General features: G+C 40.9%; 1 protein-coding gene across 2 annotated transcripts in view; it reads right to left on the bottom strand.

Moving 5' to 3' along the window:
* The window catches only part of Cacna2d3 (calcium voltage-gated channel auxiliary subunit alpha2delta 3), an 816,591-nt gene that overhangs the window by 208,978 nt on the left and 582,912 nt on the right, over positions 1 to 24,701 (bottom strand). Inside the window, exon 14 of one of the 2 annotated variants that reach the window (XM_031361417.1) lies at positions 14,311 to 14,328. The exons of the other annotated variant lie outside the window; for it this stretch is intronic. Coding sequence (XP_031217277.1) covers positions 14,311 to 14,328 — 18 coding nt within the window. The remainder of the gene's footprint in view (positions 1 to 14,310; positions 14,329 to 24,701) is intronic. 2 annotated transcript variants of the gene reach the window in all.

Raw genomic sequence — 24,701 nt, forward strand, 5'->3', positions numbered from 1 at the left:
CAGTGTCAGGATGCTCTCTTTCTCCTGCAGCTGGATGCCCTGGAGGTAACGCCAAGCCCTGGGGAGGAGGTGAGCTGGGCACTCAAGCCGAGTTCAGAGCAGCCTGCTTGGCAGCACATTTGAGGACTGCCAGGTGGGTTCAGCAGAGTCTTCTGCCAGATCTGCTGAGCCCTGGAAGCTGCAGCTGAAGGGGTTGGGGTGTGGGCTGAGCACAATGGCAAACTCCACTGGGAAGACTGGCTCTTGGCCAAGGGCAACGGCTAATTCATTTACTCTCCTTCAATATACCATTTCTTCTATAGTTGCTTCTCCATTCCTATGCTTTGCTTATTGAAGTTGATCAACACATTGGCTAGATTAACAGAGTGTATTATATAAATCTAAAATACTACCATACATAGATATTTTATACAGGGGTATAAAGCCATGTTTCCCGTTTCCTTCAAGACCTACAATTAACCACACTCAGCACTCTGTATAAAGGACACTGTTGCCATCTAGTGGTAGTCTGTGTGAATTGCAGGCACACTGCCCTAGGAGATAAAAAGCCATTTGCAAAGTATGAGGTTTTCCAGTAAAAACCCATTTAAAAGGCAGGCGGTGTTATTTAATAGCTACCTAGTTGAAGCATAACCTGAATTAACTATTAGTTCTGTCAAAAACATTTGCCTTGACAGGAAAGGAATAGTACTAAGAGGTAGAAAAACACAGCTGTGTGCACCTTTGAATACTAAGTGAGGCATTTTGAATGGAAAATGACAGATTATTTATTGGTGTGGAGTCTGGGAATGCAACCAGGGAGCCCTGAAAAAGCCAAGTCCTTTAAGACCCACCTTCTCAAATGCAGCTTGGGCATGGGGCAAGTTATCTTTCTCATGCTCTCTCCTTGGACCCACGAAGTCTGAGTACTTAGGGGTTCCCAGGGGCAAGGCACAGGTGGTACACAGTGAGGGAAATTGTGGACAGGGCAAAAACATATGTCCCCATGTTCTCCATTTTACCCCACTAAGAAAGTTCCCAAAGGTCACTAAAATGACTCCTATGTAAGTTAGAGCCCAGGAAGAACAGAGAAATGGGTTGAGAAAAGGGGGGGACAGAAGGAAGTCATGTAGTTATATTGAAACTCTTCACAGCTAAACAGCCTGGACCTCCCCCATTCAGATCCTTAAATAAAAGGAGCCTCTGTATGTCAGTCACCTGCCACTGTTCCCAGATATGTCCCTAGTACCTTCTGTTACACAACGCGATGACACAAGTACCTTTAATACCTCTTAAGGGAGGCACCTAGTAGGAACACAGGCACATTGCAGACACGTTCAGTGCAGACATAGCCCTGGTGAAGACACAGGAGGCTTCAGATGGGCAAGGCTATGAAAGTCCATTCATGGGTGACAATGAGACCAATGCAGCCACGCTCTCCATGGAAGACAGGATCAGGCAGCTCGTTTGATGCCAACACTGTCTGGCTCGGGCTGACTTTATGCTTTGCTCTCATAATCTTTGATTCCCACCTTCTGACTGTTGAATAGAGGCCAGTTTTGACATGCTCTCTGTGAGTTGCATATTTAAACATTGATTAATGGACATTTTACTCGGCAATCTAAAAAGCCACTTGGAAATGGGAAGGGAAGGGAGTCGTTTGTTTTATTAGCAGAAGAGCACAAAGACTCTCACCTGCCCATGGTGAGATGACAATATATATTCTGAGGACACTGGGGGCACTGAGGATGGTGTGGTCATAGACTATCCATCTATATTTATAATGAACTCCAAAAGTAATTTTCCTGGGCATTTGTGTTCTAGTTCCAGAAAGCATGTTCATGTGTGATCTCTCTCAGATCCTAAAAGAGCATCTCACATGAGAATCTGGGTAAATCCCAACATTTGGAAAAACAAACTGAGTAGCAGAAGTGTCCATGTGGTGTGAAACTATTTGTCTAAACTTTTAAACATGCACATCAGTGATGCCCGTCTGCTGAGTAGACACAGACACTCACAGAAGACACTCTGCAGCCCCACGTGGAACACTAACGCTAGCAGAAATCAGAGCTCACAACCCAAGAAGGCATCTGCAGAAACTTAACAAAGGGTTATGTGCAAAGGTGCAGATATAATGCCAGGCTCCCTCCCCTCAAGGAACAGTGTGGTCTCTGGGAGCGTGTACTAGGAATGATGGGAACACCCGTATATCAGAACGAGAAGAGGAAAGAAGAGCTGTAAGAGCTGAGGCAGATAGGCTGGGCACTCATGGCTTTCAGTAAGAGACAGGATTTCCCACAGGAAGAAAACTCTGGCAAAGATGCCAATGAGAGTCAGAATGCTCCACAGATGAATGCTCGGCCAGGGCCAGCCCTTCAATTTTCATGAGATTTCATGCCACCAAAAACAATGCATGAATCCATAAATAAAACTCTGAAATAGACGTGATAACAATTTCAAGTCTTAAATCTGAATGGCGAGTGTGTACATGCTTATTTATTTGTTTATTTATTTATAGTTCTTGTCTCTCTGACTGAATGTTTGAACACCAAGGAAGCTTTCCCTAGAGCTTCCTCTATAGAAAACACTGCATACATAAAAGCACTTGGTAGCATATCCCTGTGGTGAAAATTGATGCTACCAAACTAAAAGTAAATTATTTAAAACAATAATAAGTCATATAAGACCTGTGTTTAAATCCCTCTTTACACAAAGATAAAGAAAAACCCTGTACAGCAACCTTGGTAACACACCTGCACTGAAAATGCTGTCAGAATACAGGTATCATGGTACAGGTTAAAAATATTGTCCTCGACTATTAGTATTTTTTTTTTTTTTTTTTTGGTTTTTCGAGACAGGGTTTCTCTGTGTAGCCCCAGCTGTCCTGGAACTCACTCTGTAGACCAGGCTGGCCTTGAACTCAGAAATCCACCTGCCTCTGCCTCCCAAGTGCTGGGATTAAAGGCGTGCGCCACCAACACCCGGCGACTATTAGTATTTTTAATGATCTTTATGGTGATAGACACACAAAGGCAACCGTTTCCTTTCTTGAAGAGCTGATTCTTCCGGTGCATGCAATTAAGAACACCAAACGCTGTTTAGATTTCTGTTGTACAAGGCATTTTTCAACATTTTTGCAAGATGCCCTTATCCTAAATAATATGCAAAATGAAAGTGGGAGAAGAAGACGTAAGTATGAAATAAATAAACGTTGAGCAATGTTTCCTCTCATCCTGCCCTTGACTGGCTTGGTAAATTATAGTCTTTCAAACCTGTATGAATGATACTTAAATGTTCATTTGCTTTTTTCTAAAATGGTTTCTGTTTTTTTTTTATTTATTTATTTCTTATTTTTTTCAAACTGAATTGCTGCTGTTTGCTTAGGAGATGCTGAATTCTGGCTAGCCCTTGCTGTAATCTACGCCAGCTAACTACAAAGGTAAGCACGGTATCCTCTTTGAACCTTAGTAGCAACTCCTATAAAGCTGATTGCTGCAGTTGTTCTGTTTTCTTTCTCTTTTCAACAACCTAAAGACAACTTTGTGAATGATAATGCTGAATGAGGGTTGGAAATATCTTGAAGAAAAATCTAGAACCACTCTTACAAGGAAATAGCTATTATTTGGTAAAATGCCGACGCCGTCTCTTGTTCCCAGTGACTCTAAGTTAAAAGCCATTAAGCAGGGAATATAGTTTATAAGCAAACATTTCAATAGCATCAGCATGTTGTCTTTGACCGGGAACACATCTATAAATAAATCTGTGGTCAAAAGAACACTACTGATTAACATCTGATTAGCATATCTGAAAGCTGTCTTGGAGACTGCTTTGTTTGTTTATTAGGAGTGACCTGCTTATTTCCAGAGTCCCCAGGAATGAGGACAATGGGAATGATCACGGAGCATTGGACTTGGGCCAGTATTCATGATGAGCCTGACACACAACCGACCCCCCGTTGTGGCCAAACATTCATAATTTCACAAACGTGGTTTAGACACCTCCCAAATAGATGCCTGAAAATACAGCCAACAGTTGGAGCTTTGGGGCCCAGGGACAAAACCTTCCCCTTGTTTAAAGACCCCCTGAAACGTGGCTTCCTCCATAAAACCTTTCCTAACTAAGTGGAAATGGGAACCAGATGTCCTGAAACTCCACTACAAAGATAATCATATTTACTCTACAACCAAAGATACCATCTAGGCCCAAATCTGTGCAAACTGTTAATACAGCTAAGTCTCTGAACACGATGGCTGGAAGAGACACGGGAAATTGTGTATAGCCTGTGAACTCTGAGAGCAGAAGGAAAAGGAAAAAAGTCTCCTTTTTCTCCAAGCTTTTAGCAGAGAGCCTAATACACACGAAGTGCTCAGTAAATGGTCCTTGAATGAATTTATTCCAACATCATCCTTTTGTTTATTTTCTATGGGAGGCTCAGGGAGGAAAGGGATCATGTGGAGTTAGTAGCAGAACGAAGACAAGATGCCTGTGTGCATCATGCTTCCATCCATGTGGTTAGCCTGACAATAAAGGCTGTGAGGAGCTGGTACCTACATGCTGTTGTGGCTAGAAGCAAGTAGTGCATGCTCTCCAGACTATGCCACAGTGATAACAAAAACAACTCACCTTCTAAAACCAGCTCAGTTGAACACTGTGACTTCAAATGAACAGACCTTGAGTCAACATCCAAACTCAGTTTCAGCCTCTTGAATCAGAATGCGTATTCATTCTTCTACCCCTGCCTCTCTCCCTCCTTCTCTCCATCAGCTTATTCCCCTACCTATGCATCTATCCATGTACACTCACTGCAAAACTTTATCCGTATGTGATCTTAAATCTAAGCCTGGCACACACCTTGTAAATTATCTGTGCCCATTCAACATAGGATGAAAACAGAGCTAAAATAATCAAAAGGCAGCAAAGCAGAGGTATGAGACTTAGCCTACATGTTTCTGGAGATCAAGTACAAGTTATTCTGCCCCCAGAAACCCTTTTTGGTGGTGTAAAATGTCATGTTTTACCTTCATGAGCTTAGAACAGAGCAAAAGAGACAACCAATAAATCATCCTTAGAATAGAAACAGCCCACAAGAGTTCTTGAACTTTTAAGCAGAATTATCAAGGATGTACATAGGATAGTGGTTAGGGCCTCTGCCCTAATTGGCTAACCCCACACGAACCATTCAGGTTAAGAGAGAAGCTTGTAAGTTCCTTTTTTCATTACTCTAGTGAATTTGAACTTAGTATCTCCATTTGAGGCACATTTTAAAAAAGAAGAGTATTTTTTCCTCTGTCCCATGACAGAACATCATAGATCTCAGAGCTAATTGTGGTTCAGGAAACAACTAAGGTAGTAAATGATGACTAAGCCTGTTAAGGGAGTTTGGGGTGATGGCTTTTCTTCCATATCAACTCTTTCCCTATAGCTCATATGGAGGAAGGGAGCAGGATGGAAGCATAGGTGCTTCAGTGATACCCAGACTCAGATCACCTAATGCATCCCAGGCCTGGGCAAGGAATGCATGCAATTCATGCAAGAAGCTTGGTGAGTCAGCAAGTAGGTCAAGTCTTGGAGTCATTTCTGGAAAAAGAAAATCCATAGCATGACATTAGTCCTTGCCTAACATTATTCTACCTCATGAAACTTGGTTGAGTTTTTCCCAAATCCTCTGGGTTCATTGGGATGGGGTAAACACCTAGCTTTTGTTTTTGAACTTCATTGTGTGGCTTTAGGGAATTGTATGACTTCCCAGTTTCCCCCAAAGCATCATTTCAGTAGAATCCTTTGCCATGGTATCTGCATGGTGTTTCACCCACAGCTATCTTTTTTCTCTCAAGGGACTGACCTACATATATCAGTTATCTAGGGGCCCAAGAAGGAAATAAAATGACCAGCAAAATGATTGGACAGATGAAGTATGACTGGATTCCAACGACAGATTTGTAATAAAATTTGTAATAAAACAAAATTAATTCTATCAATGAAAATTAGATTTATATTATAGCAAAACAAAACTATTCCCAAAGAAGTAAAGGTGGGACCTCTTATGAGTGATTAGTTGGTGATTTCTCTGGAATCACTGGGGCCTTTATTAGGTTTATCTTTCATATAAGAAATGTTCTTCTATAAGGACCAATGAAAGCAGACTAAAACAAATGGTAGTAAATATATACTGATTTGATGTAAACTTTCAAATATGGTTTACAAATCAATCACTGGGTTGATTGATTTTTATTTGCTTCTGTATGAGATTGGTCTTTGTATATTATCTTTCTAATGCAGTCAGAAAAAATTATACTCCTTACTCATATATATATATATACATATACATATATATATATTTAATCATTTCATTAAGACACTCCATGTTCCATGACTTGACTAACCAAAAAGTATAGACTCATAAACCACTTTTTCAGAAAATACAACTAGCATATTATGTGGTGGGTAAAGGAGTTCAAAGTCCATCAGCACACAAAAGGGACTTCAAACAGTACTCCAGTTATTTGAGTTCAAAATTTCATGTGAGTAAATAAAAACAACCTCTGAAATTGCATCTGGAAGCAAGAAGCCAGAACCCTGGGCATTGGGAGATGTCCCATGAAGCCTGCCCTATTGCTCTTGTAATGGTATTGCTATGGTGTCCCTGTCCCAAGTCATTAAGTTAGTTTCTTTCCCTATTGTTTGTTTCTTTTCTGTATAGTAGAAAAAGGTGTCTGCATTTCCGTGTGGACGGAAACACAATTAAAATGAAGCAACTTTGAAAAATATTATTCTTTAGTCTCAGCTGTTCTTTGGCTTTCAAGGGAAAAGGCAATTTCTCTTGTTGAGTGGAGGAAGCTTTACCTGGCACCTCTAGAGGGTCACATTTCATCACTGTGCTTGATATAAATAGAAAGCATGCATATTTCTTAAATAAGTGAGAATTCTTGAAACTAGGCTTTGATTTCCTTAGACACTTAAAAGACTAAGTTTGGGACCAAAAATGTCTTGAGATATTATGGATTTTGAAATCAATTCTTTGTTTTCTGGGTTTACACTTATCTAGTCCCAGTGCTTATCTTAAAAAAAAAATCACCAAGTTACATTAAACAGGGTAGGGTATAAGTGGAGTTATCAATAATGCTATGACTCCTGCAGAGGTCAGCTATATGTCTACCATGTAATGGAGCTCTTGGGGGCTGGGCCCTGGGCAAGCACTATACATATACCACAGAAAGTCCTATAGATTGCTATTACCTCACCCTACTCTACTATGACAATGAGAAAGATACTGTGCCCTGGATCCAAGGAAATACATTTTAGGCTAGGAACATGTATCTTGAAGCACAAGGCAGGGTATCCATTTCTGCAGCAAGGGTATCCACTTGCCTTATGGTGAACACAGGTAGAGGAACTACCCTATCAATTCATTTTCCAAATAGCAAACTCCACTTTATTTTCATAGCTTTCAGCCAAGTAGCTCTCCCCCCAGTCCAGAGGAGGGGTGGAATTTGACCCCCAGAATGTAATATACCTATCATTGCTAAGTATCCTAGGCTCAGCTCAGTTTTCCTCTAAGCCTCTGCTATGAACTAGGTTGACTGTCTTAGTAAACGATTTCTCTTTTCAGCCAGAAATAAAGATTACTAGCAAACACGGGTATTTTTAGAATTGCCCCATAGGAGGCAATTCACTATGACCCTTCTGAGTCTAGTTATCTCTACCATGAAACATTGTAACTTCAAAGTTTGGGATTTTCACCCTTCCCTTTTCTTCTGAAGAAAGCAAAACTTAGATGTTAGGTTAGCTTCTGTCACTCTTATCCCATCTAATGTATTTTAAGTAATGCAGAGGCTGGGGAGATGAATCAATGGTTAAGAGTACTTTTTCTGAAAGCACAAGGACTTGCATTCAAACCTCCAGCATCCATGTAAAAATGCTGGACATGGCCATACGTGCCTGTAATTCTCGTGTCAGGGGGCAAAGATAGGAGCATCTGGGAGCTAACTGGTCAACCAGTCCAGGTTCATTAGCTACCCTGTCTCAAGAGAAGAAGATGATCAACATTCTTCTCTGGCCTTTGCATGCATTACATTCTGCCTCTCCCTCTCTGTCTATTTCTCTGTCTCTGTCTCTCTCTGTGTTTTTCTCTCTATCTCTGTCTCTCTGTCTCTCTCTGTCGCTGTCTCTGTCTCTCTGTCTCTCTCTGCCTCTCTCTTTCCACACACACACAACACACACATATCCCACATATACACCAAAAAAGTAAAATAATTAGTATATTAGCATGAATGTAATTAGTACTTCATTAAAATAGTGTTTATTGTATAAGACTAAAAACATACATAAATGTATTAAGGGGAAACAACAAATCCTAGTTTTCCTACCACCAGGAAGTAGCTGCTATTAACCTTTCATTTTAAGTTAATTTTCAGTGCTCTTAACATCTCACCTTTCCAAAGTTTAATAACTTTGTAGCTATTTTCCTATTTTGAACATTTTGGCACTTCTTTTCTTTGTTATAAATAAAATTGTAAGTCATGGGCCAGTTTGCACTAGAATCTGGAAAAATGGGATTATTAGATAATTATGTGCAAGCGTGAAATATTTTGACAGACATTGTCAATACTTGTATGTATAATAGTATAAGTGCTAAAGTACTTTTTAATTTGTGTCTTCATTAAAACTCTGCTTTTTATTTATTTATTTTTTAAGCAAGTACACCTAGTGGGAGATGAAGCATGTGGAATCTGAGTGCCATGCATTCGTAGCACGGATCAATCACAGGGTAGGGCTTGGCCCCAGGAAAGGCATCAGCCAAGATGCACTTCCATATGAAATTTGTCAAGTTCTCTTCCTCAGGGCTACATGCATGGGCTACTATAGACACACACAGATTGATGACACTGACAAATATCAGTGACCACTATGGTTGAATACCACAATGTCACTCAGACTTCCATGGCGTCCATCACAGTGGCTGTGGGGCAAGCTGCCTCTACCTGCTCTATTTCCACTTTACTGGCCTTAATCACAAACAAAACTCTATAATGTAGATAGTCCATTGGGCCACTATCATCAACCTTCTGACTGAGTTAGGTTCCTATAAAATAGCAAATGATTTGAAGAGGAACAGGGTTATCAAAATAAGTGATAATTATTCACATGAAAAGCAAGTAGTGAAAAAAGCCAGAAGCAAAGGTAAGTAGTTAACACATGGCCACTATGCCCATGTCTGCATCTGCATAGCATGCATGTAGCTGCCATGGGCTCTGAACTCACCAGATCTGCAGCCCCACCAAAGAGCATCTTTGCAAACTTTTCTTTTTTCAAAGTTCTATCACAATTGATTTAACAGTTCGATGTACAGATCCTAAAAGGGATACATATGGACAAGCACATGTCCTGCACTTGCTGAGAGTCAATTACACAGAAGAAGGAGGTGGGCCCCAAACAAGGTGAGTGAAGGAATGAAGGGGGAGAAGAAGGAGGGAAGAAGGGAAAGAAAAGAGAGATGGAGGAAAAATTAGAGAGGGAGGAAAGGGAGAAGATAGGCAGCCTTGACTTAAACAATTGAATAAAAGTATTCCCCTGAAACACAATAAAAGAAAACCTTTAGATAAATTAGTACTTTCATTTATTCCCCCAAATATAATATAAGTATACAAAGAAAGTGCAAATGGATTCATGGCTCCATTTACCTTGGTGCGTGGGGAGATTAATAAAACAGTTTATCCTGAGAGAAAGACCCAAACTGGACCTCCATTTAAGAAGCTAATTTATGCAGTCCCTTATACAAGTTAAGCAGTGCAGCATATCACAGCAGGCACAGAACAACAGATCTTGAACCCTGCTGTGTTTGTTCAAGAAGGCAAGTTAAGCTATTCCTAACAGGAAACAAAACACAAGGTTGGGCCATTAAACCGGGATCATTTTGCCATACTGTGCAGCCCTGAATGCACCAATTGCTGTTCCAAACGGGATTAGAGATGTGATTTGCTTTAACTATGGTTGGGAGAAAAATGTTTATGCCCTCTCAGAATTCTCAGGCAGATATTAACTACTATTCTGCCAGGCAAGGTGAGAGCACCCAGGAAACTGCCAAGAAATATTTTTTGGTAAATTCTGAAGCTGTATAAATGATAGGGGCAAAGGTAGTAATGTCTGGACAAGGTAACCACACAGATGGTCAAGTTTAAACACATCTCACTAGACACTCAAGGTCATGATACAGTGATTAAAAATAAAGTACACAGCTTGAACTACCATGTGGTTCTTACAGACTGAACTCAGCAGAATGAAAGGCTCTGTTCAACAGCCTGAATGGGCATTTAGAAATGGCTTTGGATGCTTTCATTATGTGACCATTATAAAATGCAAGCTCTCATCTATTTTTCCCCAGAAGTAAAAAAGTACTGTGTAAAAGAAAGCAAATGCTTCCAAAGGCAAACCTGGTTCATGTAGATCTCTTTCCCCACAGTTCCTCTAGGAAAACTGGTTCAGTAGCGACCAGTGAGAAAAGACACATGGGTTGCAAAGCATGAGACATTACATAGCTCCAAGAATTTGTGGATTACATATTTGGTAGAAATTGACAAAGTTCTTTGGGCTCTTCAATGGCTATTGCTACCCCAATTGCTATATCAAGGGTTAAGATGTATAAACCCCCAAAGTAGCTTGAAGGTGCTTAACAGTTACAAGTTAAATAAGTACATGGATGTCATTTTCTCCAATTGCTGTTCTGGAAAACTGTTGTGATAGTCTGGAAAAGGTGTATTAGAAGACCATCAATGTTGAAATCATAAAAATCATAACTGAGACACAATCATCATTGATGTCTAGTACATTAATCACAAGAAGGGCATTTAAATGGGATATTTTTAGTTGTAGACAAGCCAAGAAATTAAAACAAGCATGTTTATAGAGACGTAACTATTTATAGAGAAAACAGTTGTAGATGATACCGAGGCACATTCAATATAAACACAGACACCATATGGTCCAATGCATATGTTCATGACCTCATCAGAAAAGGGGGCCAAAGACATAGTGGCTGGTCTGCTTCCCTTCATGCACAGAACACCAAACTTCTGGGTTAGCAAAGAACTTATCATAGCAATGTCTATGGTAGCAAAACCAATGGGTAATGTCAACGGCACCTGGAAAACATCTCGATATAATGAACCCTGAATGTCTTTGATTTGTTGGTGTTCCAGGCTCAATCTCCATTTCTAACTATTTGGAGCATTTCTAACTATATGGTATATATCCCATAACTGCAGAGTAGTTAATGAGGAACTTGAGGTGCTGTGTGCCTGTTGGATTCTTTTGTCATCTCTGCCTATCTGTTAGTGTTGAGTCAAGACCACAAAACACATGCAGGGCACCAGACCACCACCTTGCACATAAATGCTCCCTTAATCAGCTTTGAGGTGTCAGTGACCACAAGAAATACTTGTTCAAACTCTATATGCTGTAACTATCTTCTATAAGCTACCTCTGTGCTAGACAGAGATAGAGAAATCATGCTTGTAGCAAAACCAAAAAGCAGCCTGACATTCTCACTCTGTAATGATGAGCCCTAAGAGCCTGGAGAGACTAGGTAACATGCCCATTGTCATAGATGGATGAAGCCTAGAAAGAAAACCAGCACTGGTCCAGCAGTGAGCTGGGACATCTGAAAAAAAGCGGAAGCTTACAAGACTCATCCTCCCAGCCAATGTATCAAGATAGTCATTGACACAACTCTAGGGACAGGTTAAGAAAATGGACAGGGGGAAATCATGACACATTGTTAGATAAAGAGGATACTCCATCAATAGGATACTCCCTTCTAAACCCTGCGGCCCAGATAACTGAGGTTTATACATACACAAAATGTTTCTCCAGAGCTGGGTATTTTACAGGAACTGTCCCAAGAAATATGAAACCATTTGAAATAGAGTTCATGTGGTTTTTAAGGTATGTACCCTAAGAATATGTTGTTAGAATCCAGCAGCCACACAGGCCACAGTCCCTTGCAGCAAGCCTCCCTTTTTCCAGATAGTGAGGCTCCCTAAATGAGACTCTATTCTCTCTGTCAATACAGTCAAACTCCCCTGAGCCAAGGACACTCCCTTGGAGAAGTGAGTTTATATTGATAGCCACCTATCCTACTCCTAACCCCCTTCCCTGTCTCCTGCCTGGAAATCAGAGAGCCTGGCTTGTGCCATGACCTCTTCAATCCCCAGGAAGGTATAAAAAGTGACCTCATTCTTCCATACAGACTCCAAGTCCTCTCTTCAGAGGCCTGGCATTCTGTCTTATAGCTGGTGCTGTGGTCTAAACTCTCCTCAGAGCTCCTATCAATCTGGTGCCTGTTCCTTTGTCTATCAATGGCCATTTACTTTTCTAATAAACTCTTTATTGGACAGAATTCCAGCCCAATGTTCTTCTTGAGCCTAACCCTACAAAACCTTTTCAGTCCCTTCTCTATTTTGGTAAGGGTAAAAACAAACAAACAAACAAGACAACTTGCTGAGAATAGGAGGTAGACCTCTTCCCTGCTAGTCAGGGCTATAGAAGAAGGCCCTTGGACTGTCTGCCATCTGCTGGAGACAGGGGAAGAATTGAGCAAGCAGCTCAGGAAGCTTCCTTGACTGGTTTCTCTGATCATGGTAGCATGTCCTGCTTTGAGAGCAGAAGGACTGAGCTTGATGACGTAAGCACCATGGAGAATCACAGAGCCCACAACACTGGCAGCATTGCTCTTACTGCTGTCTGCCTTGGTTTGTTTGAACTCTGTTTTAAAATTCCATGGCTTATAGCAGCTCCAGTTCTTGAGGAATCTTCTACAAGAGGAACTGACCAAATGCCTGTGAGGTAAGATAGGTCCATTTCTGCCTTGTTAAGGCTCTTTCTAAAATAAGATTTCTTTTTTTTTTCAAACATGGGCAATTAAGGAAGTGTGTTCTATCAAAGACATCAAGATTTCCAAACAATCTAGAATCTGACTGTATATTTACTCTGGAAGCCGCTGTTATCTTGGATTCTGTGAACTTTTAATGAAGTGTTCAGTCCTGGTGTGATGGCACTCAAGTGTAATCAAACATTACCATGAGCCAAGTCGCACACTAGCATGTCTTGCCTTGTTTAGATATCTCAAATATATCTGAGTAATTGTGTAATGATTTCTAGGCCTCTGGTCGTCCATATGGTCTGAACAGACTGTCTTTTGTACAACAGTTGTGCACCCTCTTGATGAGGAAGACTGGAAGCATCCTGTTCTGACGCAGAAGTCTCAAGATGCTGCCTCAATTTCATGCAGGCACCATACCTTAACTCTTGAAATGAAACTAGCCCACATCTGGTCTCCAGAACCTGCTGTGTCTTCCGGAAGGCTTGCTTATGTTTGTGGAATACATGCGAATAATGCAGCAGGCATGGCGTGACATTTCTTTTTTAAATACCATAACTGTCCTTAGGATCCAACAGCATGCCAAGAGGACAACAAGGCAAAGCCATCACTGAAACATATGGAATCTTTTTTGGACAGAGAACACTGTAGATGGTGGGTGGAGATCATCTCAGATACACAATGAAGACCAGTGAAAGGGTCTGGCTCTCGCCGTGGACTCTGCTCTAGTGCTCTCTGGATATTACAGGCCATAGATGAAAAGAAAGACAAGCAAACTATTTTTTGAAATTTTTTTTATTTTTATTTGATGCATCTGAGTGTCTTGCATACACAAATGTTGGTCCTGGGCTGTATGCATGCAGTGCCAGAGGCAGCCAGAAGAGGGTATCATCCCTCCTGGAACTGGAGTTACAGATGGCTGTTAGCCTCCATGTAAGTTCTGCGAATTAAACCTGGGTCCTCTGGAAGGGCAGCCAGCGCTTTCAACCTCTGAGTGATTTCTCCAGACCAGAAACTACTTTTATAACTAATGAAACCACTGGGAATTTCAGAGAGTCCAGAATTTAAACATGCTCTCTGAATCTACAAAGCATCTGCATTATCTTTCTGCCTAGGAGATTTTCCTTAGTAAATCTACAATGCTATCATTGAAGGATTGTACCTAACTTACTCTTGACCTGCATATTATTTGGCAATTCTTAGGAAAATGCTGGGGTATGGATTTATTCTTTAAACCCTGACCATGAGAGGGTTCTTTTGATAGGGCTAGTGTGGCAGGGGTAAGGGGCATGGCAAACACAGTCTAAGGGTCTCTGTGTTTGCATCTGATTTCCAGTTTGTGAAGTTGTGGGAGGAAACCCTTTCACTGGTCATGAACAGAGTCAAATACACAGCACCATGGACATGCATGACTGTGAGTTGTGGCAATGACTCAGATGGGACAGAAAAGAGATTACCTTTTGAGCCTGAGGGAGCTGAGAAACCAGGAGGAAGACAAACAAAAAGAAAAAAAAAGTGTTATATACGAAGTTCACTGTAAAACATCATGGTGTTGCCACTGGTAACTGCAAAAACCAAAACTAGGAGGAAAATAAAGAAATTAAATCAATCTCGGGTCACGTTTCAAGTTTAAGCCATAGCATGGGTTAGTCAATACACTGTGCCAACCTGTGGCACCAGCAAACACTCTGGGAGGTTTGCAGCAATAGTTTGGGAATCTCTACAGCCAAAACAGTGTGGCAGACTTCTGTAGAGCCGGGCCTGCTGCGCTTCTATCCAGATGGCTATGGACACAGCTCCATGCCCAGCTCCTTCCTCACACAGGCCCCACAAGCTGGCAGTTCTCACCAAGGGAAGGACTTTCCTTGTAATAACTACGAGGAGTAGAAAGCAAGGAGCAAGAACTACTGTTGACCTCAAGTAGGTAGAGGTTAGGCATGATGGCAACATTCTGAAGTGCAGGGTAAGCCCTTTGTATAGGATAACACTTGAGAATCCACAACCAACCAGTATTCAGGCCATAACTCAACAGCCCTGAACTAGAGAACTCCTGCGATCCATAAAGGTAACATTGGCAGAATTGTTTGTTTTTAAGGCAACTTTTCTTGCTTGGTAGTATATTAACTACTCCTTTTATTGGTGGTTAAGGAAGCATTAAAAAAGATTTGTGCATGTAAAATAAAGCGTACATATGCTGAACAACTAGAGAATGGTCAGTCAATCCATAAAATAAGACAACAGTTTTGCCAATGGTACCAGTAAGGAACTGGAATTAGTAGGTATGCAGAAATAGATGAACTAAATCCATGATCTGTAATTTTCTATTGTCTCATATTTGAAACCTTGGCTCCATGGCACTGCACTGTGACTGTCATTTTACATGTAGTACATCATTACATGTAGTTGAAAAGCATATTCCTAATCTGAAATGGGATTAACAGTATCTCTGTAGTTAATACTCCTTTTAGGAATCATATCACTGGAAAGACTCAACTTTTCATCACATAGACTAACAATTGTCAAGGGTGAAATTGTCACCGGCCACTACAGCTAACCCCTTTCTCTACATCATCCCATTTAAATCTCATGAGCCAACACCAAGCACTTCCAACCTACACCTGAAATAAAATGGATACTAGAGGTGCTACATGGTTCATAAATTGTAACTGGAGGCCATACTGTGTCAAAACAATGAATAAAGACCCTTGAGACTTTTAAATTATGCCTTCAGATCCTCACTAACATCTAGACTAAATCCAGAAGTTGGAAAAGATACAAGATAATGCAATGTGACCCACCAGCCAGGATTTCTACTTAGTGTTGTGCCTCTATGTTTCTCTTCACCTTGGGAGGAAGGCTGTTTTCTGTGTGCATTAAGGTCAGGAGTCCCGCCTAACGCTCCTGCATTCCAAGCTCTAAGCTCTATCTGCAGATGGAGCTCAGTGGCTGGTAGAAGGGATTAAGCCAAAGAAAATGACTTGGATTTGAGACATATCTCCCTAATGAAAAAGAGAATGTTTATAAAAAACACACTAGAAAATCCCCACCACTCCCTTTACCCCTTTCTCCCAAACTGTTGTCCTTGTTTTAAGAAGAGATGTGTTTGTGAGTCCTTCCTTCTCAGTAAGGCTACAGCTGTAATAAAATAGAGCTCAGAAGAGTTTAGGGAAAAAACTGTTATCAGGACAGGCTGGCAAGATGGGCTCAGCAGTAAAGGTGCCTGCCTGCCATGGCTGACAACTAAGTTCAATTCCCAGGACCATCCTGGTAGAAGGAAAAAAAATCTACCTTTCAGTAGTTGTCTTTTGACTCACAGACATATACCATGACCCACCTACCCACCCCTTATGCCCACACAAAATAAAATAAGTATCAAACATTTTTCACGCAATGGGAGGAAAAAAAAACTGGGACATGAGCACCATGGGGTGAAAAAAAATCCTTTGCATTTGTGGCACGAAATGAAGAGAAGTCTGAGGGATTAACAAAGATCCAGGGTTTCCTGGCCACTGACAGAAGCTGCTCTTTTTTCATGAAGGTTCATCTGGTTTAGGCAGGAAACAAGACTCTGAAAGGGGCACCCACTTAAGCACATAAGAAGAAATGCTGGGAAGGAAAATAAGAGAGTAGGCCTTTGTGGTGATGTCCTCCATTTAAGACTAGCCTCAAGCTCTCCACAAAACATAAGCTTTCCTCAAAAAATAACTCACAAGAACAAAGAGCAGCTTTCCCATTGGAGCATTGAGCTCACGTAAATTACAGCTTACCATGCCCTGAGCAGGTTGGCTCCCAGGAAGGAGCTTCAGAATAGAGTATGATAGATTTAGATCAGCCCATCTATAGTCACAGATGCTAAGCATGGGAGTGGGTACCTCCCAACCATCAATCACCTAGCATTCACAAGTAACATGCAGAGCCCAGAACTAGGAACCAGATCAGTGGAATACTAGGTCTGCTTTATCTTCTTACTGAACATCCAAGCTCAAAGTTTTCTGGTATTTAGCAAGTGGGCTCATATATTAAAGAAAATGTGTGTGGGATCAGAAGATGGTTGGAGGAGAAGCCAAATCTTGACTGGCCAGTAGGTTTGACTCAAGAACAACACTGATTGCCTAGTTACGGACTGTCTTCAAGCAGTGTTGAGAAGGACTCTGACGTCTCAGGTCCACTAGAAAGAATATCATAGTCTATAATCAACCCATATTATAGGCTAACATCTGGGAAACAGTCCTACATGTGATAAGCTCTTAAGGTCTCAGTTCATTTTTCTTTTTAGTTTTGAGTAATTAACACTTGCCAGGCAGGTTATCTGTTTTAAACTTTTTTCCCATGCTAGATCCCCTTCAGACATTAGAGATGAGGCTTAGCCTGTGTCTGTATCTGGCATTCTTGTCCCTGTGAATACTACTCTCCTTGTAAACCCAAAGCCTCATCAATAGACAGTCCATGGATAAAACCAAGGTAAGGAAAATAAGGGAACTGTCTTTAATACCCACTTTGCACTACCATATGCTGATAAATAAAATAATGACTTTAAAGAGAAAAACATTTTCTTCTAGAACAAACAGAAACCTCTTAGAGTCTTATAAGGTATATATACACATCTATACATATGCCATAGTATTCCTGCCCACAAATATGAATAAGACAAAGCTGGAAGTCTCTGCTTTTCTAAGGGCCATGAAAAGATTTGACTCTCTTTCCACACCTCGGAGAGTGTTTTCTTCAAAGCCACTTTGAAGAACATAGCTTGCTGTAGATTGCACACTATCAGGAGAGTTTGGACACAGGAAGTAAAACTTCCTATGAGTCATCAGACTGGGACACAGAAAGACTTAGATTGGGTCTGTCAGGAGAGAATGAAGGAGAAGAGGATGAAATTGTTATAGTGACAGGCTTGTTTCTGCAACAGTCTCCAGGGATCAAGGGCTTGGCTAAAGGCCAGCTGTATCTTTTTCTGTCTTCATATGGGTCAGATATTAATATCAGTTTCCGTTCACAGATTAGGAAAGATACAGCAGTAAGAATAGTCAAGTACCTCACCAAGGTACAAACTGTTCTGATTTCTGTTCTGTTGCAAAGCACTCTGACAAAATACCCTAACGAAAAGTAACTTAGGGAAGGGCTTATTTCAACTTATAGGTGAGAGTCCATCATTAATAGAAGTCAAGCAGGAACTTAAAGAAGAAACTAGGGAATAATGTTATTGGCTAGCTCAGTCTAGGTCCAACTTATCTAGTTTTCTTAGACAGGTGAGGGCTACCTGCACAGGGAATGGCACTATCCAAAGTGGGTTTGGCTCTCCTATCCTATGCCAATTAACAATCAAGAAAGTCCCCCAAAGACATTCTCACAAGTCATTCTGATATGAGAAATCCCTCAAACAAGGCTTCCTTCTCAGATAACCCTAGGGTGGGTCAAGTTAGTAACTGATGTTAATTAGGAGAGTCACCCAGCCCCACCCCCCAATGTTCATGTTCTAAGTCCAGTATCTCTGTCTCCCTTCCTCTGATAAAACCATTAGGCTCAGAGAAGTTACTCATGAAGATTAAGCAGAACTAGCACCAACTCAATTGCCTGAACACTTTGGAGACCTCATCTACCATGCCACATGAACATAGCTGTATGAGGAACAAGAAATAATAACTCTTGGCCTCACTCCTTATGGCAGAGCCTAGACAGAGTCCACCAAACTCTTCATCACATAATTGTGCATATGTTGCAGCACAATGGGTGTTATGTGCCTTCTGTTATCACAGACATTCACACACATGCTCTTCCCTCATCCTAGAGCCCTTCCTCAAATCTTTATCCCTGAGCCTGTTACACGGTATTCTCCAGACTGAAAATTCCCTCCAGGAGGGAGGTGATAGGATCATGAGGTCTCAGAAATAAACAACACAAAACTCTTAGGAAGTTCATAAAATTAACAAGATCCATAAGTCTTCTCTACAAAGCTAGTTTAGTATTTGTAAACAGCTGATGGAGAGAAGAGCCACCTCTGTGATCTGTCAAGCTGCCTGCAAATCATACAGAGAATTGTATACATACACAAATGCATAATATATACATGGATAAAGCTTTTGTGAGTCTTCACCCATGTTGGGATGTACTTTTTGATAATATAACTCCCATTGTGTCACCCATGATATTGTAAGTAACTCCAGTAGACTCATGAGTTCTCCAAGTTGGAATCTAATGAAATGCTTACTTAGATCTGTCATTGGTTTCATATTTGGGACAAGCATATGATTGTTCTCATCTCTCTTTAAAAAACCCTGATACACTGACAGTTGTGTCATTGGTTCAAGAAAGCCTTTATAACCTCTCATACTCCACTCTTTTGTCATCTAGTACATTACATTATCCACACTGCCAGTTGAAGTGGCTACCATTCTGTCATTTATTTTTAGCAAAAGAATTCCAAATTTTAACAAGATCTTGTTAAACACTTTGTGATTCTAAGTAGATAGGTGAGGTTACATGAATTCAGCTGTGGTCAAAGAGTAGTCAGTGTGGCTTTTCTAGCTGGTACCTTTATAAGGACTTGTCTAGTCCTACTCTTATAAGGGTAGACATGATAGTTGGAGCTTTTCTTGAGGATGGTAGCTTATTACAGGTTGGTCTGAACAGCAATAATGATGTGATCATTATAGCTGTGGCATGCTAGCCACTATTCAAAGCACCTCCTTTCTGTTTACTAATTGAAAACTCACATAATCTTATTTAGACAATCAGTGTTATAACTCTTATAAACAGATGAAACTACAAAGTCACATAGCCATGTAATACCAAAGACACTAACCACTAACCATGCTGCCTAGTTGTTGTTGTTATTGTTTCGTTTTGTATGGTTGTTTGTTTTGTCAACTCAACACAAGCTAGAATTATCTGGGAAGAAGAATCTCGATTTAGAAAATCTCTCCATCTAAATTGCCTATTGGAAAGGCTATAGGGCATTTTCTTGATTAATGGTTAATATTGGCAGACCTAGCCCACAAAGGCAGCACTACTTCTGAGCAGGAGGTCCTGGGTTCTGTATGAAAGTAAGCTGTGTAAGCCATGATGAATGAGTAAGCCAGTAAGCAGCATCTCTCCCTGGCCTCTGCTTCAGTTCCTGCCTCCAGGTTCCTGCTTTGTGTTCCTGTCCTGACTTTCCTAAAGGACAGACTGGTACCTCAATGTATAAGCTAAAGTAAACCCTTTCCCCACAAGTTTCTTTGACTATGGTGTTTTTCACAATAAATACATTAGGACAGATGGGTTCTGGGGAGGACAGTAAAGTGCTTGCTCAGCGATAGAAATGGGAGGTGGTAGAGAGTTGGACATGGATGCTTCTGGGAGAGGAAGCAGTTTGTGAGATGTGAGAATCAAGATGAGGGATGGCCACTGGAGGGGAAGGAGGGATATTAGGAATGTCTCTGAAGCTTTTGGAATAGGCACATTTTTAAAATGGTATCACTATTTCCTGGAAAGCTTGTGACTGTAAAGAAATAACATTTGAGACCAATGCCTTCCTTGAGTTCAGTTGTTGTTTTTTGTTTTGTTTTTATTTTCTAATGGTATTATTAGACAAGGTCTCACCATGTAGCTCTAGCTGTCCTGAAACTCACTATTTAGACCGGTTGACCTCAAACTCACAGAGATCTACCTGCCTCTACCCCCTGAGTTCTGGAATTAAAGGTGTATACCACCATGCCTGGCTCATGGAGCTCAATTTTATCTACCATTGACATGAATTTAAAATCCCTTGATCTTGCAGAAGCATCAGGAGGGTAGGCAGATTGGTAGATGGAATTCTAGTCCAGGGGTGACCTTGGTCACTATGTCTAAGTCTACAAGGTCCCTGGGAAGTTAATCCTGGCAGAGGAGTTCTAGACATTTGGAACTATCTACTGTCTGTGCACTGAGGTGAGAAGTAAGAGGTGAGGCAGACAGGGCCCTACAGAGGCCAAGTCCTGATGCTATGATAACAACGTACTTCTAAATGAGCCTTTCTGCCCTAAGGAGACAGGTGTGCTTCTGTTCCAACTCTCCTCCTTCATGTCATTTCTACCTCAGAGTTTCACACAAAGCCTTTTGGGGGTGACTGCAGGGACATCCATTCCTCTAATTCAATGAAGTTCCAGAGTTGGGTAGCCTCTTTAATTAAAACAAAACAAAAAACCAAAACCAAAAACAAGAAAACAGTAAAGATCTATTGATCAAAACAACACATGTCACTAGGCAATACCTAAAGATGAAATGGGAAGCAAAGTGTTTTCTTGCCAACTGTCTTTTACAAAGCCTGGTCTACATATGTTGATTCCATTTGTGAAATTGGCCCATTGCCTAAGGTCTTAGGAATGAGCGATAACTCCCTGCTTGCTGCAAAGGGTCAATGTGTTCATTTTCTCCCTGTGTGGATGTTTGCATTTATAAATTATCCATTCCTTTGCATTAGACAATGTGGGTAAAGCTCCTAGCTTGTCTGCATAGCAGAGAAAGATCTACAGATTGGTTTGGCCTCCTAAATTATATCTGGGGGCAAGTGGAGACTGGTCTCTGCAGAGCTGAGCTTTGTTATTGTTCTTTCTGTCAACCTGCATCCATTTCTGCCACCTGCTGCCTGGCACCATTGCTGCTTATCTGGGCTCCTCAGTTGTAATCTAACTCCTAAATCCTAGTCATCCAATTCTCTACTTTGTATCCAGAATAATCTAAAAGTAAGCCTGATACTTCTCGACTTTGCTTGGGTTTTACAGGTATCACAGCAAACCTGTACGCAGTTCTTTCCCTTACTGGCTGAGGATTTGTCCTCTACCCCATGTCAATTCTCAGACCTCCTCATGGAGCCCCACTCATCATCACCATTCACATCGACTCTCTGATGGCTCCAACTATGAAAAGTGTGCCCATATGTTCTCAAGTGTCTTTCTATGCCACCAGCCTGCATCATTTTGGTAAGCATGCAGTGTATTCAGAAACCCTCCTGTACCCTCACCAATTTGTTTATTACTTCTCCACATAAGAATTCAGGACTTATCTGGGCCCAGAGATTTCTAATTCAGTAAGTGTAGCTCTAGGGGATATACGTTGGCCTGGGCAAGAATTTAGCATAGTCATTGGAGGGCAGAGACTGGAAAGTAAAGAAAAGAAATAGAAAACAGACCAAAAAGCAAAGTCAAAAGATAAAGGACAGAGAAGAGGAAGGGAAAAAGGAGGAAATATAGACAGGAGGAATTAAGGGATGGAGAAAAAAGGAGAGATGGAGAAATGAAAGAAGGGGCAGAAATTAGAGGTATAGGAAAAGGGGGAGGGGAGAAAAAGAAAAGGAAAGAAGAGGGAGGAAGGAAAAAGATGGATGAGGGATAAAGGAGGAATAAAGGAAGGAAAAGGAAGGAAGAAAAGAAGGGAGGAAAGAGAAAAGGGAGGAAGGAAGGAGGGAAGGAAGGAAGAGAGGGAGGGATGGAGGGAAGCCTTAGAGCTTGAGATACCAAGTTATCCAACACTACCTCAACCACTTCTGAGACACAAGGACCTGTAAAATAAAGTCACCTCTGTATTTCAGATCTCTTATCGGTGATGATGTCATCTGCAATGATGACACTCTTTGTGAAACTCATGTAAAGGCTCCATGGGATAATACACAGAATCACTACAAAAGCAAGAAGCCCACAACAGTTGTTCTTAACAATGTGTTTTATACCCTGATATTGCAGCATCTAAACACTTCAAGGTTGTTGCCAACCTAGAGTATGAGAGGTCAGAGTCACTGAGGTACTGTGTCAGATAACCTCACAGGCTTGGCATCTATCTATAACATCCTAGAGCATCGCTGCCTGATATGATATGGGTATAGAAAGCAGCAATCACACTTGAATAAGGACATCAGGGAGTAAGTGACTCTTAGAATGGACATATATTTAGCATCTAGCTTCTGTTATTCATACTGTCTCCATTTTCTGAGCATTTGGTTGACAGTGACCAGACTGCCATTGGTTAGCTTGGTACTTTTCCTCTGGCTCTGGCTTTAGCAATTGGATCAGATGACAATGGGATTCAGCCTTTTATAGGATAATAGTTCCTTCCATCCTCTTGGGATCCCTTTCCTTTCCCAGTTAGAGTCTGACAAGATGAACAGCTAGGGAGGGAGTATATCAAATGGGTCCCAGAGTAAAACAAATGCCTGTTAGGCAGGCATATGACAGGAAAAAATCTAGAGTTAGCAGTGTCAGTGGGTCCCACATCCACAGCTTGGCATGAGCCACTAGGGCATGCTGAGAAAGCTGAGTTTTGATCACTGGAAACTTGCAGCTGGCCATTCCTCTGGTATACACCAGAGCAAACTGGACTAGATTTTCCTTGAACACAGCAAGGGAGCCATCCAAATATTTTCATTAAATGTTCAGCCTCAACTATATTCAAGGGTGATTTCCTTAAAAGGTACCCAATAGTATGCATGTAATTTCCTTTCAAACACACAGGGCATTTCATTTCCTGAAAGCCTGGAAGGTATGTGTGTCCTTACATGATGCTGCTCGGGGATAAAAAGCACTTCTCTAACAGTGCACTACTCCCTCTACTCAAGAGCTCCTCTCCAAGGTTGGAATCATGTTGTTCATTCTACAGCTGGTCTCATCATTTCAAACTAAGCCTTGTCCTGCAGAAGGGTGAAGAAGGATAAAGAGGGAAAGAACATGCAAGCACAGGGAGAAATAGATAACCCTGCAGAGGGAGAAGTGAAAACAAAATAGGATTAAGCAAGCAAACAGCTACAGATAAGCATCCTGCTTTCACATTACTCAAAGTTCTGCCCTTATTCTTGGTGTGTATCCACCTCTGGTGAAAGACTCATGGGGGAAGTAATCTCTATTCCAAATACTTTCTGCCTTTTTGTAGTTTGAGTATTATATTACCAAATCAAATATAATGATTTCTCATCATCTAGTTTATAGTAAAGATAGTAATTACTTTTTCTGGCAGTATGTTTATATTTTAAAAATGGACAGAAAGACTTTTGCAATGATAGACATGTATATGTATACATATGTATATATGTATATTCATATCTACATATAGATAGATAGATAGATAGATAGATAGATAGATAGATAGATAGATAGATAGAGAAAGAGAGAGAGAGAGGTTTCAAGAATCATACAAGTAATGTATGCTTGTAGAAAAACCCATAGGAAGCTAGACAGATGGCTCAGTTGGTAAAGGGGTAAAGGACTTGCTGTATAGAATGAGGGAATGATTTCAGGTCATTGGATTCTAGGGCATGGTAGTGCATTCATATAATCCCAGCACTATGGAAGTAAAGACAGAAGGAGCTCTGGAGTTTGTTGGCTGGCTAGTCTAGAGAGAGAGCTCAGGTGGAGAGTAACGCACACACACATATACACACACATCACACATCTCTCTCTCTCTCTTTCTCTCTCTCTCTCTCTCACACACACACAAAGCAGATGTTGAAAGAGAAAAGGAAAAATATATTAAGTCACCTATGCTGCTAACATCCATGGTTGATTCTAATTACTCTTGTGAAATGATAGCATGATGGTTAAGTCATTTCAGTATGTAAAAATTTCCTTACTGAATTTTTAAGTTTGTCTATCTAAGCTGTATTGTCTTTTACATAAAGGACACTATAATAATCCTTGTCCTTAAGTTGTTACACACAAGCTCCATCTCTCAAAAAACTCAAATTATCAGCTAAAAGACACTGCATTTTAGCCCAAATGTGCTCAGAAAAAAATTGCCCCACCGATGTCATTTCTCTTTGATGTCTACTTCATAGCTCCCATACCAGCACCTTATCATCTTAAAACAAAACATCTCCCAGTCACATTTAAACGGAGATTAG

The sequence above is a fragment of the Mastomys coucha genome, unplaced genomic scaffold (genome assembly GCF_008632895.1).
Source record: "Mastomys coucha isolate ucsf_1 unplaced genomic scaffold, UCSF_Mcou_1 pScaffold9, whole genome shotgun sequence".
Classification (NCBI taxonomy): domain Eukaryota; kingdom Metazoa; phylum Chordata; class Mammalia; order Rodentia; family Muridae; genus Mastomys; species Mastomys coucha.